Source organism: Lepidochelys kempii, chromosome 2, assembly GCF_965140265.1.
Source record: "Lepidochelys kempii isolate rLepKem1 chromosome 2, rLepKem1.hap2, whole genome shotgun sequence".
Classification (NCBI taxonomy): Eukaryota; Metazoa; Chordata; order Testudines; family Cheloniidae; genus Lepidochelys; species Lepidochelys kempii.
In genome coordinates, this window is record NC_133257.1 from 27,839,388 (window position 1) to 27,856,842 (window position 17,455).

The following is a 17,455-nucleotide window of genomic DNA, read 5'->3' on the forward strand; positions in this document are numbered from 1 at the left end:
CCTGTGGGACTTTTGCCATCAGCCCATAGTGTTCCACAAGCCAAAAGAACAAACGAGTCACTCCCATCCATACCTGATTTCTGACAGCCTGGGAACTAGGTCCTACCCTGTGTCTCTGCATTGCAGTGTGCTGTACCTCTGCCAAATCTCTCGGATCCAGTTCCGCGTCACTTGCAAACCCCAAACTCCCATTGTCTTCAAAGGGAGTTTTGGGTTAGCAAGAAAAGTGGGCTTATTCCCTGGCTGAAAAGAACAAGACTTCCACTTAGACTGACACACGTTCTGTAATCTTGATAAAAAAAGTGAGTGAAGTTATTGTTTGTTTCATTTCATCTTGGATGGCCTGCCACCAGCTCAGACTTAATATAGCCAAAATTGAGATCTTATCTCCTGAACCATGTGTGTTTCCTCTTAACTCTATTGCTGTTGACAATGCCTTCCTCCCTGTTTATGTGCAGTCTTGGTGATATCTTTGAGTCCTCCTTTTCCTCTCACACATACATGCTCTCATTGGACCTTGCTGGCCGTTCCTTAAACCATAGCAAAATCTCCTTTCTTCCTTTTAATCCCTACGGGAAAAATACTTGTCTATGTCCCCATTATCTCTGCCTCGCTTACTGTAAACCTCCTGTGTTCTACCCTGCCTGATCTTCATATTGCTCCCTTTTAATATATCCAAAAGGGATCAGCAAATATCTTCTTCGCTGTTCAATCCTGCCATGGGACTCCCCTATTTGAATTGCACAACTGGCTCATGTATCAAATTTAAATTTCTTATCCTTGCCTTAAAAGCATTGTACAGCTCTGCCCTTGCCTGTGTCATGGATCTCATCTTTTATGATGTTAAACTTATGATGAATAGGGGAAAAATAATGAATTTAAGGTCAACAGCAATATAAAGTTGAAAGAAAAAAGCCCTCAGCTGTAATTGTTTTCGATAATGGCAATATACCATAATCTTAGTTATGACTACTAATATTCTACTGCTGTTCCCTTGGCCCATCAATATTTGTAGATTTGTACATTATTATATGCACAGTAATGTACAAATATATATTGTACTCATCTCTGAATATTTTGGGTAACACATTTTTCAAAATGACATGTGCAATTAATTCCTGAATCTGTCTTTCTTTCTATATTCATATGTTACACTGTTTCTGAATTAATATAAGTATCTTAACGTTGTCATTTGGGAATTTTACAGTTATGTTACGATTTTGTGTATCTAATTACTCTTTTGAGGATACAGGATATTACAGAATTAGAGGGGGTTCAGAGACAGGCAAGGAGAATGATTAGGGACCTGGAAAAACTTTTGTATGAAGAGAGATTTGAAAAGATTGTGATAGCTTACCCAAGAGAGGAACATGATAAAAAGATGTAAAACAGTGAATAATATAGAGATTGTATATTGGAATCTTCTATTCACCCTATGCAAGAACAAGAAAAAATTCTGTTAAATTTACAGGTGGCTAATTCAAAATTGATAAAAGAAATGCTTTTTCACACAATACATAATTAGACTGTGGAACATATTGCCACAAGATACTGTTAAAGACTAGATCATAATAGAACTGAAAAAGGTATTAGAGGTTTATATGAATGTCAAGAATATCCAGAATTATAATAGCAAATACTAAAACATAAAAAAGTTATGTAAGGGATATAATCCTCATGCTTCAGAAAATAAGCCACCGTCTAACTACTGGGTGATAGGAGGAAATTTTTCTTATGGGCAGTTTATTTCATAACTGTCCACTGCAGGGTTTCTTGCACCTTACTCTGAAGCATCTGTCACTGGCTACTGTTGGAGGTAAGATACTGGAAAAGAATCTGTGGTCTCATCCAGTCAGGTAATTCCTATGCTTCTATAAAATGTACCTACTTTTTGCTAAATTAATAAAATAACCGGTAAATTCAGTGTGGATGTCTGGGCTATGCGTGCCATGGGGGAGCTAAGTGTTGTTACAAAGGCAGTTGTTTCACTACTGTGAACAATCATTTTGGATTTACTCTGCAGTAAAATAACAGACTGGGGAGCACACAAAGCAACATCAACACATAAAAAATAAAACACCTTTAATACACAGAGCTGGTTTTAGACAAATTGAGAGCAGAGAAGCAGAGGTACAATATTCTCAGAAAGCATGGCCTTTTTATTCTGTTTTGGAGACTAATTTACATCCAAATAAAATGCCAGTTCATCCCATAACTGTCATGATAAATTGAAGCATTTAGATTTTTCCATGAGGTGCTCTTTCTGAACCTTATTAAATTACAAGAGGTTGGCCTTTTGCCCAGTGCTGGCTTGAAACTCTCTGTGCTGAAATAACGCACAGGAGAGTGAAATGGGCCTGGGACTCTGGAGAGCTGGGTTCTGTTCCTAGCTCTGCTGCTGACCTGCTGCATGACATTGGGCCAAGTCACTTCTCTTCTCTGGCGATCAGTTAACCCATCTGTAGAATGGAAATAATACTACTTTGTCCACCTTATAGAGTTATGTGAGGCTTAATTGATTAGTGTTTGTGAAGCCCTTGAAGATCCATGGTTGGAAGAGAGTGCAAAGCTGAACTAAAGGAAAGGGCTAATCTGTCTGTTTTTCAGGCATATCCATCCTTGATAAATTAACAGTTCTTTTTAAAAAAAATACTTTTAATTGTTAAAAACAAAATATATACAGGACAGTAAGGCAGATTTGTTATTACAAAAGTAATAGTTTTGTTACTGTACATTTAGCTGGGAGATAACAAAAGGTCCAATTGTGCATCCCCAATTGGCAAATCTCCTTTTGACTTCACCTGAAAATTGAATGTAGGATTATGCTTATCGTAAATTTTAAATGTAATGAGCAAGCTTTGGATCAAGGACTTAAGCAAAATGTTTTCAAACTGCACTCCTAAATTCTCTGAAATGAGCAAGCTAAATAGCATCTATTTTATCCCATAGAAACACTTAGATTTTGTGCAGTGGCTAGAGGACTATTAATGTCCTCTGTGCTCTGAAGCATATGCTAATAGAAAATATTGTTTTCGATTAATATGATGCAAATTAATAGGAGATTTATTTGATGAGAGTTGTTTGAAAGTGATAGCACTTTCTACCTCAACAGGATTTAAGATGTCAAAGATGTACCTTTCAAGAATCATGAATGATCAATGCAGGGAGAGCAAATTTAAATGGGAATGAACAAGACAGCATAGCATGTAACTTTTTTCTTTTTTAAACAAAGTTTGAAACATTTTGTAAAGAATGATCGGTGTTTGTACTGGAGCGCCTGAAAAAGGGAGGGAAATCCAGCTTGGTGGTTTAGTAGCTCTTCTGCCATCAAGAACTATAAGCAATATATTTATCGGCAGCCCTGAATTTTCTAACTCGATTATGCAATCACAATTTAAGTGGTGCATACAGAATATAGAGTATCAAGACAGCAAGTCTCTTTAGACCATTGAACAGAAAACTTTTTACAAAATAATTGTTTGATCCTGCAGATCTTTACTCATGTGAGGAGCTGTAATTTATTGAAAGCAGTTACTCACACGAAGGACTGGTCATGTTATTTCAGGTTTGTAGGATCAGGCCCTCATATATTAAAAGTCAGCTGTGGGGGCACTTTGCTAGAGCCATGACTTGTCTTGCCTTGCCTTTCTTCCTTCTTTCATGTTTTGGGGCACTGATACAAAAGGGAAGGAAGTGCTCTTGAGAATCAGTGGGTTGTTTGTGAATAAGTCTATTCTGCTATCCTTCTGTTCAGAGCCCAGTGCTTCAATTCCAGATGTAAAGAGGTCTGAAGCTCCTCTTTCCTCTCAGTAGTGAAGCCTTAAGACGAGGTGTTTTTGTGCTTATTTGGATTCAAAAATATAAAAGATAGATTCTCTCTAGGTGCTCTTTGTTGACCTTCTGATCATAATTGTTGCCAGTTTGGGCTGTTGAATATGCACTGGGTGGAAAGTAAATTCTAAGATTGAGGGGTCCTCATGGGGGGCACCCTACTGGAAACTGCCTTTCCTTTGGCTAGGGATTTCCAGCCTGGGAGTACTTATTGATCATGACTACAGCAGGAGGAAGAGGGAGAGAAATGGCCTGTTAGGTAGGAAGGCTTCAGCCCATTTCGGACTTTATATAGTTGGGCAGAACAAACACCTTTAACAAGACTTCTAAGTTGTTGTGTTTTTCTTGTTTGTTTGTTTGTTTGTTTGAATAAAACCCAGCCTACAGTGTTTGTAGTATCTTTGTGTGAAATAATCTCCCCCCACCCCCTTGGAGATGAGGGAGAGAAAAAGAAAACCTCAGCAACATTTTCCCATGCCACTGCATGGTGGGGTGAAGTGTCGGAAGACATCAAAATACATGTCATTCTTCTTTGCTTTACAAGAGAATGCCAAACTAGTTCCAAAACCCCTGCTCTCTTATCCAACCCAACAATACAAACCAGTGTAAATGTATGCTATTCCACAGATAAGATTCATTTTCTAACTGTCAAGGTGTTATCAGAACTGTGATGAGGAAAAAAAGTTCAAAATGTTTTGAAAATTAGTCTGACAGTCTCCTTTTAATAATAGAGCATTTCCAAGCCCATCAGACATTGTAGGCTGGAATTCCACAGGTCTTTTTTTGTGGTCGTAATGATTTTTGAAATAATACTTTGTGCTATATAGCAGCTTTCAGTAGAGGCTCACAGAGAGTTTTACGTCCATTATTTAATTAAGCCTGGCAATACTTATGTGAGGTAGGTAACTATTAGGCATATATTAAGCTGGGACATTGAGAGTTTACTGACTTTTGCTGCATTGTTTTGGTGACATGTCTGATGTTTTAGCTCTGTGTGTGTGTGTGTGTGCGTGCATAATTTATATATGTGTGTATGTGTGTGACACGGTGAATAGCATAATTTCCACTGTTCCTTGACACAGAGATCCTACTGCATGCTGTTAAATGTCAATAGCTTTTGAATTTCTAGGATGTACTGGCATAACTAAAGCCACAGTGTTCATAGGTCCCATCGACTTGCCTTCTACTTATCTACCTGTGCCCCAAATACCATACTAGTCATTGGTATATCACAAAGTTCACACATCTTTCCAAATCTGTTATTGTAATATAAAGAGCGCACGAATAAAATCTGGCCTGAAGTTTAGTGCCTTTATAATAATCACATAACTGAAGTGTGTATATCAGAGGTAGACTCTAGCTAAATCTTACACGGAGAGCCTACTGTCTGCTTTGAATGCTTTTTACCCTGACATACAGCTGCCCTGTTAAATACTGTGCAGTCGCATTTATGGGGAACAAATATTTGATAACGTGCTCTTCAATCTAGCAGAGAAAGGTATAACATGATGCAGTGGCTGGAAGTTGAAGTTTGACAACTTCAGACTGGAAATGAGGTGTGAATGTTTAACAGTGAGGGTAATTAACCATTGGAACAATTTACTAAGGGTGGTGGTGGATTCTCCATCACTGGCAATTTTTAAATCAAGATTGGATTGCTCTTGGGATTATGTTGGGGAAGTTCTAGGGCCAGTGTTATACAAAAAGTCAGACTAGATGATCACAGTGGTCCCTTCCCTTGGAATCTATACATCTGTGAATTTACCCACACTAACATAAACATATTCAGCTTAACAGGAAACAGGTTTTAGGTGGAAAGGGGAACAATACATTGTTCCGGGGCAATGTAACCATGAGTCTGTCAGCTGGACTAAGATGACTTGTATCTGCAATATCCTGATCTCTAAATTCTTAAATTGAGCTGGTAAGATCTCTAGCTGGTGAAAGTTGCTGGAGTACAGATTTTCCACAAAACAGTTATGACCCAGGTAACGGACAGTGCATACCTCCAGAGTCAGCGTTAACGTTTTTAGTTCAGCCTAAAAAAACAATTTCCTTTCTTCCCCCCTTCCAGGGAAAGCATGAATAACTATTACTGTGGTTTAAAAATAGAAGCACTTGTGAGGGCCTCAGATGCTATTGTGATGGATATGGGGACATATAAGTACCTAGACAGACAACTCATCACCTTCAGGAAAAAATCAGTGACCAACTTTGAACCCATTTGATCACTTTACATTAATTTATATTTTCAAGGCTACCTCACTCCTCCCCTCCCCCATGAAAATAGGATAATGAAGGGCCACAGGCTTGTAGAACCCCCAAACCCAGTTCTGCACACTACCTTACTCAAAGGCCTGATCCAAAGCCTGTTGAAGGCAGTTTCCTTGATTTCAGAGGGCTTCAGATCAGGCTTTAAATCTTCCCTTTGTTGTGGAAAGATTACCACCTCCAGTGATGAGCAGGTAGTTCAATCTCTGTGCACATTTAGCACTTAGTCTTTTTGCTGAGACTGCGAATGAACTTTTCTGTCACTGTGTGACTATGTTTTTGTCATATGGACACTTGCCCACTAGTAACGAAGTTAATACTACTTAGATTCATTTTATTGTGGGACAATATTCAACCAATAGATGATGACTTTCAGTCACTGCCAGCATGGGCTGGATTTGAACCACTGAGCTGGTATTTAATTACCAGTCCCTTTAAAGCCATACAGTTCCCAGCAATGTGGAATATATGTTAATTTATAAAAAAAAGCGTTTTTTTGCTAAACAACATCTCCAGCTAGATTTCAACATCTGTTTTACATTCTTGGGTGAAACTGACATCTGAGGCAATTTAATGTGATAGCATAATCTCTATGTGCATGTGTGTGCGTGAGAGAGAGAGAGAGAGAGAGAGAGAGAGAGAGAGATGTAGCACTTTTCAGGCTTGACTGAAGTACAGAATAGCTTGCTGCCATTCTTGGTATAGTGCCCAGTGATGCTTGCATGTGAATATAAAATAGGCATAATAATGTTTTTAAGTGAAAGTAACATTGTGAATGCATAATTTAGGAAGGAAAACCTTTGTTTTGTTTTGTTTTGCAGATGTACAGATCAGCTCTCAAAATGTCTTCTGTGTCTTCCGTGCATCTTCTAAGACAATTGCATTAGCCCTCCTGCTAGTTGACTAATAGAATTAATAATTGTAAAAAGCACTCTAAAGCCACATGCCTTATGAAGTCAATGCTGGGTATGATTTTACAAGTATGTGATCCATTTTTTCAAGTGAAAATGTTAACTGAAAAAGTTCTTGGCACACAATAAAACATTGTGCAATCTGTTATTTGTCTTGGAGATAATAATTTGAGTGGCTATATTCTTCCTGTATCTAACTTAAGACTTGCTAGTGGATGGTTTCCTTGATTTAAAAGTACTGCAAATGTGCTTTTATTTACATAATATGTCTTTCTGAAAAATTATAGTGATGGAATTCCAGCAACAAGAAAAGTATTTCTTTTCTAAGGGTTCTCTAGAATAAATACCAACCAAGTAAATCACAGAATATTAAAAAAAAAATAATCTTGCATACAGCTTGAGAACAATTTCTATTTATATGAAAATTTTCATATTTTTAATGACTATAAAACACAGCATGGAAAACTCCCTTAAGCAGAAGTATTCAGTGTTGCCTACATATGCACATGGCCCCTCAGACATGGAAGTTGAGATTGAACACAGGACATCTATATCTGGAGTCCTATCTAGTAAGGCTGCTTGTAGCCCCAATTTTCTTGGTGCTCTTGCGTGTGTGGGGATTCTTTTAGAATGTCTTTCATTTTGTCTCGCTCTAGTTACATGAATATTACAAGGTCCCAAACTCTCCTTATCTACCCAAAGAACCAGTTGCAAAAACATTAAAAAAGCAGAAATTCAGCCCTGTTTAATTTTGACCTAAGAAAACACCATGATGTTCTCTTATTAGACCTCTGGCGTCTTCTTACCTAACACAATTGATGTTCCTTTTTAATTTGCCCGTGGGTTTCAGTGGAAGTATGATTAAATTATAGATCATTTAGATTGTGTAAGCAGGTGCCAAGCAAACATGGATTTAGAAAGACACCTAGCATAAACCCTGATCCTGCAAATCATGTAAGCATATGTAACCATCAACGTGTCAGAAGTCCCATAGAACAGCAGTAATACTATTAGTCAATGGGCCTACCCAGATGCTTCAAGTTGGGCACATGCTTACATGTTTTGTGGGGTTGGGGCTGTATTGCTTAACCTGCCCTCGCTGTATCAAGAAGTCTCTGTTGTTACAGTCCTGACTAGTGACTGACTTAATTGTTCAAGTGTTATTTATTTATTTTTTCAGCACATGTATGCATTGGCAGTTATGATCTAGTTGAAAGAGGAGAAGGCATTTGGTTCACAGGCATGTTTGCTTACTAAAATAAGGAATTGCACTAGAGTGTTAAGAAACCAATTAAGACCATACGGAATGTCCGTATGTGTGTAATATGAGTTAGCACTGCATGTCAATTTAGTCTCGTTGCAGACAATGCTGCCTGTGGATCAGCTCAACTGCAAAGACAACAAAGCCCTAGGCACAAGGGGAACATTTTCCATGAGAAGTTGTCTTTTTTTCAGTGTAGTACACACTGCCCTTTCATGTGGAGCAGATATAAATAGAAGGAAGTACAGATGCTGATTCCTTTATTTTACCTTCTCGCCCCAGCCCTCCTTCTCTAGGTATTGTTTTGAGAAGATCATCCTACTTTCTAGGAGGTCTGGATATGGCACCATTTGAAAAGCATCAGCACTGCTCTCAAAATTGCCAGGGGGCCCTCTGCTCACGGAAAGATGTAATGTAGCACTCACAGTCACTGTTGGCCTGGGAGCCGATGATCAAGTTTGAGTCTCAGGCTTGGCTCTCATGTATGTTAGTGCAGTCTGCTGCCACTAGACCACACACCATTTGGCAGGGGGAAAACAACCACCATTGTGTGCAGCACCGGCAAAAAGAAAACCATAGAAAATACTGTAGAACATCTGTCTTCTACACGTAGTCAGCGTGTGAACACAAATAGATCAAAGCAGCTGCTGATGAGCATCCTAATCCAGAGCCCATACATGCACTGTGCAAGAAGGTATCATCTTAAAAAAATTCCTCAAGGGTAATCACAATTGCCTATGTAGTGCATCTGCAGTTGGGCACCCTACCTATATACCACAGTCACCGTTCTTTCAGACATTCCCTTTTCAGTTAGCAGTAAGTCATCAATGTTAACCTCTTACTTTCTGTATGGTCACAGTTTCCACATAGAGACCTGGGAGGTATGTCTTCCTACTTGGCAGTACTGGTAATGCCTGAAGTTAAGATTCAACAGATATACAGAAAAAGATTCAGATGGTTAGACCTGCTTCACCTCCAGGTGTTTCCTGGATAGACCTGTAATCAACCAAAACAGTGAAGTAAAATTTATGGATTCAGTTTTGTAAAACTTTACTCACATTTGTAGTCCTACTGAAATCTGGCTCTCCCTATGTGGCAAATAAGACTACTTGCATGAGTAATAGTTTTCAGGACTGGAGTCTAGTATTTCACGTTAATCTAGGTTGCAGTTTACAATGGTACAAAGGGGAAGCTTTTGCTAAGAAGCAACAGATATCTGTTTAGGAAAGATAACTTTCCTAAAACCTCAAAGTAACTTGCTCACCTAAATCTGATATCTTTATAATAGCCTGTTCAAGTACTCCTGGCTATGTGTGGTAGGCATATGTCTGCTAAACTACACTTTGTCTAGTTGTGCAATGTATTCACATTAGACCACAAAGGCTCCACCCCCCTCCGTATACTAAAATGATTTTCAAGAACACATTCTTTAAAATTCCTGCTGGCTTTAACTAACTATTATTTTTGGAAAAGGTAATGAAACCTTTAATTTACTTACTCTGATGGAAGTTAGATTTTCACAGATTTTAAAGGAATTTTTGTAATTGAGTGCACTCAAAAAGTGGCCAATTTTTTTTGTATGTTTCCATTTTGCTACATAGACTAACTAGCTAAAATCTGTTTGACAAAAACTGTTTCTTCTGGTTTTAGAATGCTGAAAAAATGCCAGGGTTACAATCTACTCTATATTTCAAATAATTACATAATTTTTTGTCTCTCTTTTTTGGCAGATATGGTCCGGAAAAAGAATCCCCCTCTAAGAAACATTGCTAGTGAAGGTGAGGTACAGACCCTTGAGTCTACAGGTACTGAAAACGAAGAGTCTGGAAGGAAAAAAGAATTTTCTGCAGATCAGATGCAAGAAAACACTGACCAGGGTGATTCTGCAGAGCTAAACAACAAGGAGGATCTTTGCCTGCATATCCAAGAGCCATCTTCCAGCATTAAAAAAGACTTAAAAAGCTCAGTGCTGAGTGAAAAGGCTGGCTTCAATTATGAAAGCCACAATAAGGGAGGAAATGTTCTGTCCTTTCCTCATGATGAGGTGACAGACAGAAATATGCTGGCTTTCTCATCTCCAGCTGTTGGGGGAATCTGTGAGCCCTTGAAGTCTCCTCTAAGATCAGATGCAGATGACACCCAAGGTGTGGTCTTCACCCCATCAGGAGATCCAGTGGAGACAGACAAAGAGCATCAGACATCGCCAAAAGCTACAGATGAAACCGTGCAAGTGCAAAGCAGTCAAACTGATGGCCAAGGCTCAAGTCCGGTCCCAGTGGCCTCAAAAAACCCACAAGTGCCTTCAGATGGGGGTTTAAGGCCGAACAAATCAAAAGCAGATTTGTCAGCAAATGATAACCCAGATACAGCGCCTCTGTCTCCAGAGCTTCAGGACTTCAAATGCAACATCTGTGGTTATGGTTACTATGGGAACGACCCCACAGATCTCATCAAACACTTCCGCAAGTACCACCTAGGACTGCACAACCGTACCAGGCAGGATGCGGAGCTTGACACTAAAATTTTGGCTCTCCACAACATGGTGCAGTTCAGCCACTCCAAAGACTTCCAGAAAGTCAACCGCACTGTGCTTTCAGGAGTGCTTCAGGACATCAATTCCCAAAGACCTCTCTTACTAAACGGGACTTATGATGTGCAGGTTTGTATCTTCCATATCCCTACTCCGCCTCCTCATACACCTGCTTCTTGCAAAGAAATAAATGGGGAATGGGATAGGCACCCCAGGTGATTATAAAGCAACTCCTACTTCTTCATCATAAACTAGCATAATTTAAGTATCTCATGTAGCCAGCTTAAACCACAGGACTGCTTAGATCCATTCAGGCTTATTGTATTCACCGTTTTATTTACCCATTGGTTGCTATAAATTACCAAAATTGTTACGCCGATGAGGGGATAGGATATATTAAGTCAGTGTTTTTGGAGGTTCACTGTAAATCTGGTTGAGTAGTAACTGGCTTTTCAGTCATAGGCTTTCTTGTATGTAATTTAGTCTTTGTGATAATGAATAGTAAAAGATTTTAGTTGGCAAACAGGCAACTTAGAGTAATCGTGTCTGAAAGCTTCTCTGTATCAGAGAGAGAAAAGAAAAAAGAAAATAACTGTTTAAAATAACCAGATGGACACTAGAATGTAGCTGCAAATTAAAAGGAACTATAGGTCTGTGGCTGCTGGGAGTCAAACCTTTGCTTATTGATCTTGCAGTCTTAGAGAACAGAAAGTGGGACACTAAAGTGATCTAGTGCTAGAGCAACTGGGTTATACTTCTGCACAATGGGAAACTAAGATTGGGCTGTAAAAGTAACAGTCAATAATAACATTCACACTGCAGTTCAAATTAATATGCATATAAAGGTTGGGCTATTGCCTTAGCTAATAATTTTTTGATCTAATTTTTAGCATTGATGCTACTGCATTGTCCAATACGAAGGATAAAAATTGTACATTTTTACCATAAAGAATAGATTGAAAAGATTGTCTCATGTTGTCCACTATTTTAGTTATTTGAACCTAGACAGAGATATTAACGTTAACATTTCCTTCGTGTAAAAACCGATAATCTTAAAATCTACATTTAACTGAGTTAAAAAATAATATTTTAACCCCCTTTATGAATGATCTGTGACGAGCACTAGAAGGCCTGTATACTCTTTGACCTACAAATTCACTTTGGAATAAAAATCATTTGGATCAGTTAGGAACAGAGATCGCAAGTAAAATGAGTTCAAATGTCAACCCAATTTCAGGAGCATGTTTACATCAGACATGATGGACTGACCTGGTACTAATGACCAGAGAGAATTCCAAGAAACATTAAAAAAGAGAGAGAGAGAGAAGTGCAGTAGTAGAAATATTTAGTAATACCTGCAGAGACTGTTGTTACAAGGAGACAATTCAGATAGGAGGTCAAGATGGCAAACATCTCACCTTAAGGAATACTTAGAAACAGCACCACTACTCAAGCACTTGTAGCTTTTTAAGCTCTTAACTTTTTTCCCTCTCACTTGGTGAAATTCTACAAAATCTTTTTATGGAACAGCAAATCAAATCAAGATTGTTATTATGCATAAAAGCTACAGTCTTTGAACTGCTGTCTTATTAAAAGATCACTTCACTGTCTTGTGTCAGACGCTCTCTCCTGTCAAACTGTGATTAGAAAGCAAATACATGATTTAGATAAAAGAGGATGGAAGTGAATAATGTCAATGTGAAATGATGGTTTATAATTAGCACGTAATATGATGTTAATACCTGGATTTTCTGCTATAGTTTCAGTTTGCTGACTCTGGGGACAGCATCTTAGAGCAACTGATCCATGCTGTCAGGAATACGTTCAGACAGGGACAGCTAAGGCATACAGCACAGAGGAATTTGAGTTTCTAAACACACTTTCATTTTCCCCAAACAATTATTTCATTAGGTCCTTGGTTATTTATAGGAAAGTTTATGCTTGATTAGAGTGAGCTGGACACTTTTCCTATGGAGTATTTTCAGAAATAAAACAGATGTGTGAGCTATCTCAGTTTGAACTGATAGAACTAGAAGTAAAGCAGCTGAACCTAGACTATACTTGTCTACTAAGCCCTGGTAGTAAGATACTGCAGGAAAGACAAAAAGCGTTAGGAAACAGCACACAGATAATCAGTTAAGATCAGTCTTTTCTCAGACCAGAAACATGTTCTAAAATAGAACAGACAGCCTATACAATGCTGCTGATTTTAAAGGAACAATTGGATCTGGAAACTTAACTTTTTAAAGAGTGCTGATTTTCTCTGCCCAATTTGGGAAGAGAAGATTAAATAAGCCTCTGTGCCAAATACTATACTTCATCACTTGCACATACACCAGATGTTGATGCAGAACATGTTAGAAGATATGTAACTGATTAATATTTTCATGCTTCACAATTCTGAACAGCTTTGCTACATTCATAAACATACTAAAAGGACATCTGAAATTCCCCTTTGCACCCACACGTTTGTGTTGCTACCATGTCTGTTTCACAAGGGCTTGGGAAAATGTTGAAGTCTAATACAAGAGCATGGAATTGTATTAATTAGAGCTTGAATGCCGTTTTATTAGAAATTGGTTGTCAGTCAAAGACTCCTACATTCTAAGAAAGAGGAACTGCATATGAATAGTAGTGGTTCATCAAAACAATCTGCTTAAAATTCTGATATGGTCTGAGGAAAAAACAACAAACCCCTCTGTAATCAAAATTAATTTGAAATGCTCGTGGAATGGGATTAAGGGCTGATTTATTGATGCAACTGCACTTAACAAACTGTTCTGTTGTTGTTAGGATGGAGGTAGTTAGGGATTTATGATGTTTTAGGCAAGGAAGATGGGTACAGAAGCTAGAGGGTGGGTATTAGCACAGCCTCACATATTTAATCTGTCTCATGGTGATTAGTCAGGTTTTGTGCTATATGAAAGTTTCACCCGTGGGGCTTGCTACTGACTCTTGGACTCTGTGTATATAAGGCCTGTTTAGAAAAAACTGTAAACAAAAAACAAACATCCCCTCCCCCCCAACATGCACCATAGAAAAAGGAAAAAGAATAGAGAAAAATCCAGTATCAGTTTTTAGACTGATAAGGACTAGGTCCGTTTGCAAGGGCTTGTGGGGGAAAAAAAATCAAATCTGTTTTGAAACATATCACACGAGCAACACCTGCCTCTGTGCAACCTTTTAGAAATATGTTTTTGTTATCCTACTTTCATCCCCAAAATACAGCTGCACATATGGCTTCAAGTCCAGGTACACAAACTCCTTTATTATTTCTTGTAAAACACAGTGACTTTGTGAAGTAAGGATGTACGTAATTCAGACCATAGAACCTTGTGGTCTTACTGCTGTGTAGGCTTTGACTTGTCTAGAATATTTAATGAAGAGGAAGATGTACCTTTTATCTTCATAAATGATCTGGAGGATGGTGTGGATTGCACTCTCAGCAAATTTGCGGATGATACTAAACTGGGAGGAGTGGTAGATACGCTGGAGGGCAGGGATAGGATACAGAAAGACCTAGACAAATTGGAGGATTGGGCCAAAAGAAATCTAATGAGGTTTAATAAGGATAAGTGCAGGGTCCTGCACTTAGGACGGAAGAACCCAATGCACAGCTACAGACTAGGGACCGAATGGCTAGGCAGCAGTTCTGCGGAAAAGGACCTAGGGGTGACAGTGGACGAGAAGCTGGATATGAGTCAGCAGTGTGCCCTTGTTGCCAAGAAGGCCAATGGCATTTTGGGATGTATAAGTAGGGGCATAGCGAGCAGATCAAGGGACGTGATCGTTCCCCTCTATTCGACATTGGTGAGGCCTCATCTGGAGTACTGTGTCCAGTTTTGGGCCCCACACTTCAAGAAGGATGTGGATAAATTGGAGAGAGTCCAGCGAAGGGCAACAAAAATGATTAGGGGACTGGAACACATGAGTTATGAGGAGAGGCTGAGAGAGCTGGGATTGTTTAGCCTGCAGAAGAGAAGAATGAGGGGGGATTTGATAGCTGCTTTCAACTATCTGAAAGGGGGTTCCAAAGAGGATGGCTCTAGACTGTTCTCAATGGTAGCAGATGACAGAACGAGGAGTAATGGTCTCAAGTTGCAGTGGGGGAGGTTTAGATTGGATATTAGGAAAAACTTTTTCACTAAGAGGGTGGTGAAACACTGGAATGCGTTACCTAGGGAGGTGGTAGAATCTCCTTTCTTAGAGGTTTTTAAGGTCAGGCTTGACAAAGCCCTGGCTGGCATGATTTAACTGGGAATTGGTCCTGCTTCGAGCAGGGGGTTGGACTAGATGACCTTCTGGGGTCCCTTCCAACCCTGATATCCTATGATTCTATGATTCTATGATTCTATGTCTTTGGCTTCTTTAGAGATGAGATGTAATTTGTGGAGGCAATTTTTAAATGCTTTGTCCCTCCCCCCTTTTTCTTTAGTTCATTGAGATATATCTAGTTTTATAGGATTGGGTATATTCTGTTGAGCAGTTTCTGGGAGATTAATACAATATGAATTTTAGAAAACATTTGTTAGCACATTGCTGTTTTGCCAGACAAGTGCCTTATCAGCTTTATGCGGTTATCAGAGTGATATCTTCCCATGAGATAAATGGAGTGCTCAGTTTTGCTGATTTCCATTTAATTAATTTCTCCTCTAATTTTGCTAATCTCCACTAGTCTTGGTAGCCATTTTATATTTGTCAAGGTTCCTTCCCCACTCTGAACTCTAGGGTACAGATGTGGGGACCTGCATGAAAACCTCCTAACCTTATTTTTACCAGCTTAGGTTAAAACTTCCCCAAGGTACAAACTATTTTCCTTTTTCTGTTGGACTTTATTGCTGCCACCACCAAAAATCTGACAGATATATAACCAGGAAAGAGCCTGCTTGGAAACGTCTTTCCCCCCAAAATCCTCTCCAAACCCTACACCGCCTTTCCTGGGGAAGGTTTGATAAAAATCCTCACCAATTTGCATAGGTAAACACAGACCCAAACCCATGGATCTTAAGAACAATGAGCAATCAGGTTCTTAAAAGAAGAATTTTAATAGAAGAAAAAGTGAAAGAATCACCTCTGTAAAATCAGGATGGTAAATATCTTACAGGGTAATTCGATTCAAAACACAGAGAATCCCTCTCAGCAAAACCTTAAGTTACAAAAAGACACAAAAACAGAAATATCCATTCCATTCAGCACAGCTATTTTATCAGCCATTTAAACAAAACAGAATCTAACACATATCTAGCTAGATTACTTACTAAGTTCTAAGACTCCATTCCTGTTCTGTTCCTGGCAAAAGCATCACACAGACTGAGAGAACCTTTGTTTTCCCCCCCTCCAGCTTTGAAAGTATCTTGTCTCCTCATTGGTCATTTTGGTCAGGTGCCAGTGAGGTTATCCTAGCTTCTTAACCCTTTACAGGTGAAAGGGTTTTTCCTCTGGCCAGGAGGGATTTTAAAGGTGTTTACCCTTTCCTTTATATTTATGACAGTTCTGTAGCTCTGCAAAGTTGTGGGGATCTTATCCAGCTTTAGTCTGTTTAGTTTTTTTTTCCGTGTGGATATTACCACTATACACAGCTCTGACTGAGGAGGCAAGTTTCATTGGTTAATAAGAAGCTGTTGAAAGTGTTCCCTAATTGTTATCTAATGCGTCCAGACGAAGCATTCTGTTGTGTGACCATCCTACAGACTAATCAGAGGCTGGGAGCAGACCTTTTTCTCACATTAAAGGTATGCGGTGTGATTGGGGATTAAGTCAGTGCTGTCGTAACTAGGATTCAATCCAGTAGGAAACAGTAGTTCTATTATTAATAATCTCTTCTATTCTATTCTCCACTCTTAAATGTCATTAATATACGGATTAGATGGGGAGCTGTGGAGTTAAGAGCAAGAGGGCTTGATCAGTTTGTGGGGATATAAATGTAGCTGACATCCCTCCTGATCATTATGGCTTCCACTAGTAGCTTTGGCAGTTTTCACAAAGGAATCTCTACAAATGTGTTCAGAATCTATACTGGAGACGTAAATAACTACAGTGATCACACTTGTGTTAGTAGCATAGTCCACTTTCAAGAGGAATCTGCCTTCTGATTCTGATATTTGTTACTAGCGTTTAAAGAGTAAATAATAACGATTAAAGCTCCTGCATTTTTGTGGATGTGAATGATGAGCTGAATACATTGCTTAACTGACCACTTTTCAAGTTCATCTTGGACATTAGGTGAGCTACCCGTAAAATCACTAATTTTATGTTGCTTGTTGACATCAGTTAATGAAAACTTTCATTTAACTGGATTTTAACTTTCTCTTGTGTTTAGAGAAACTGATCTAAATTTGATTTTCTAGGGTTTATTGGCATTTAGCTCAGTTATTCCAAAACCAGGCCCTAAAATATGGAAGTGGTACTTTGTTCATTGGTCTGGTTAGGAATTGCTGTGCATGAGTGTGTCCTGGTATGCTGTTTCCAGGAGCAAATTCTGTACAAACTCATATACATTATTGCCTTTGGATATCCCCCCACAATTCTAATATTTGATTGTTGACTGTGAAATCTTAGCTTCCAGCTGGATCAGAGTTCTTTGTGCACTCATTAGCTTCTTCATTTCTTTTTACTTTGTGAGCTCCTGTTTCACTACTGTGCATCTTGGTA

The 17,455-nt window shown here is 38.9% G+C and overlaps 1 protein-coding gene across 3 annotated transcripts in view; it reads left to right on the forward strand.

Moving 5' to 3' along the window:
- TRPS1 (transcriptional repressor GATA binding 1) overlaps window positions 1-17,455 on the forward strand; it is a 262,838-nt gene that overhangs the window by 36,957 nt on the left and 208,426 nt on the right. For 2 of the 3 annotated variants that reach the window (XM_073330288.1, XM_073330289.1), the window contains exons 2-3: window positions 6,924-7,082; window positions 10,005-10,933. In XM_073330288.1, the coding sequence (XP_073186389.1) occupies window positions 7,046-7,082; window positions 10,005-10,933 (966 nt within the window). In that variant the 5' untranslated portion in view covers window positions 6,924-7,045. The remainder of the gene's footprint in view (window positions 1-6,923; window positions 7,083-10,004; window positions 10,934-17,455) is intronic. The other variant, XM_073330290.1, reaches the window with a different exon arrangement.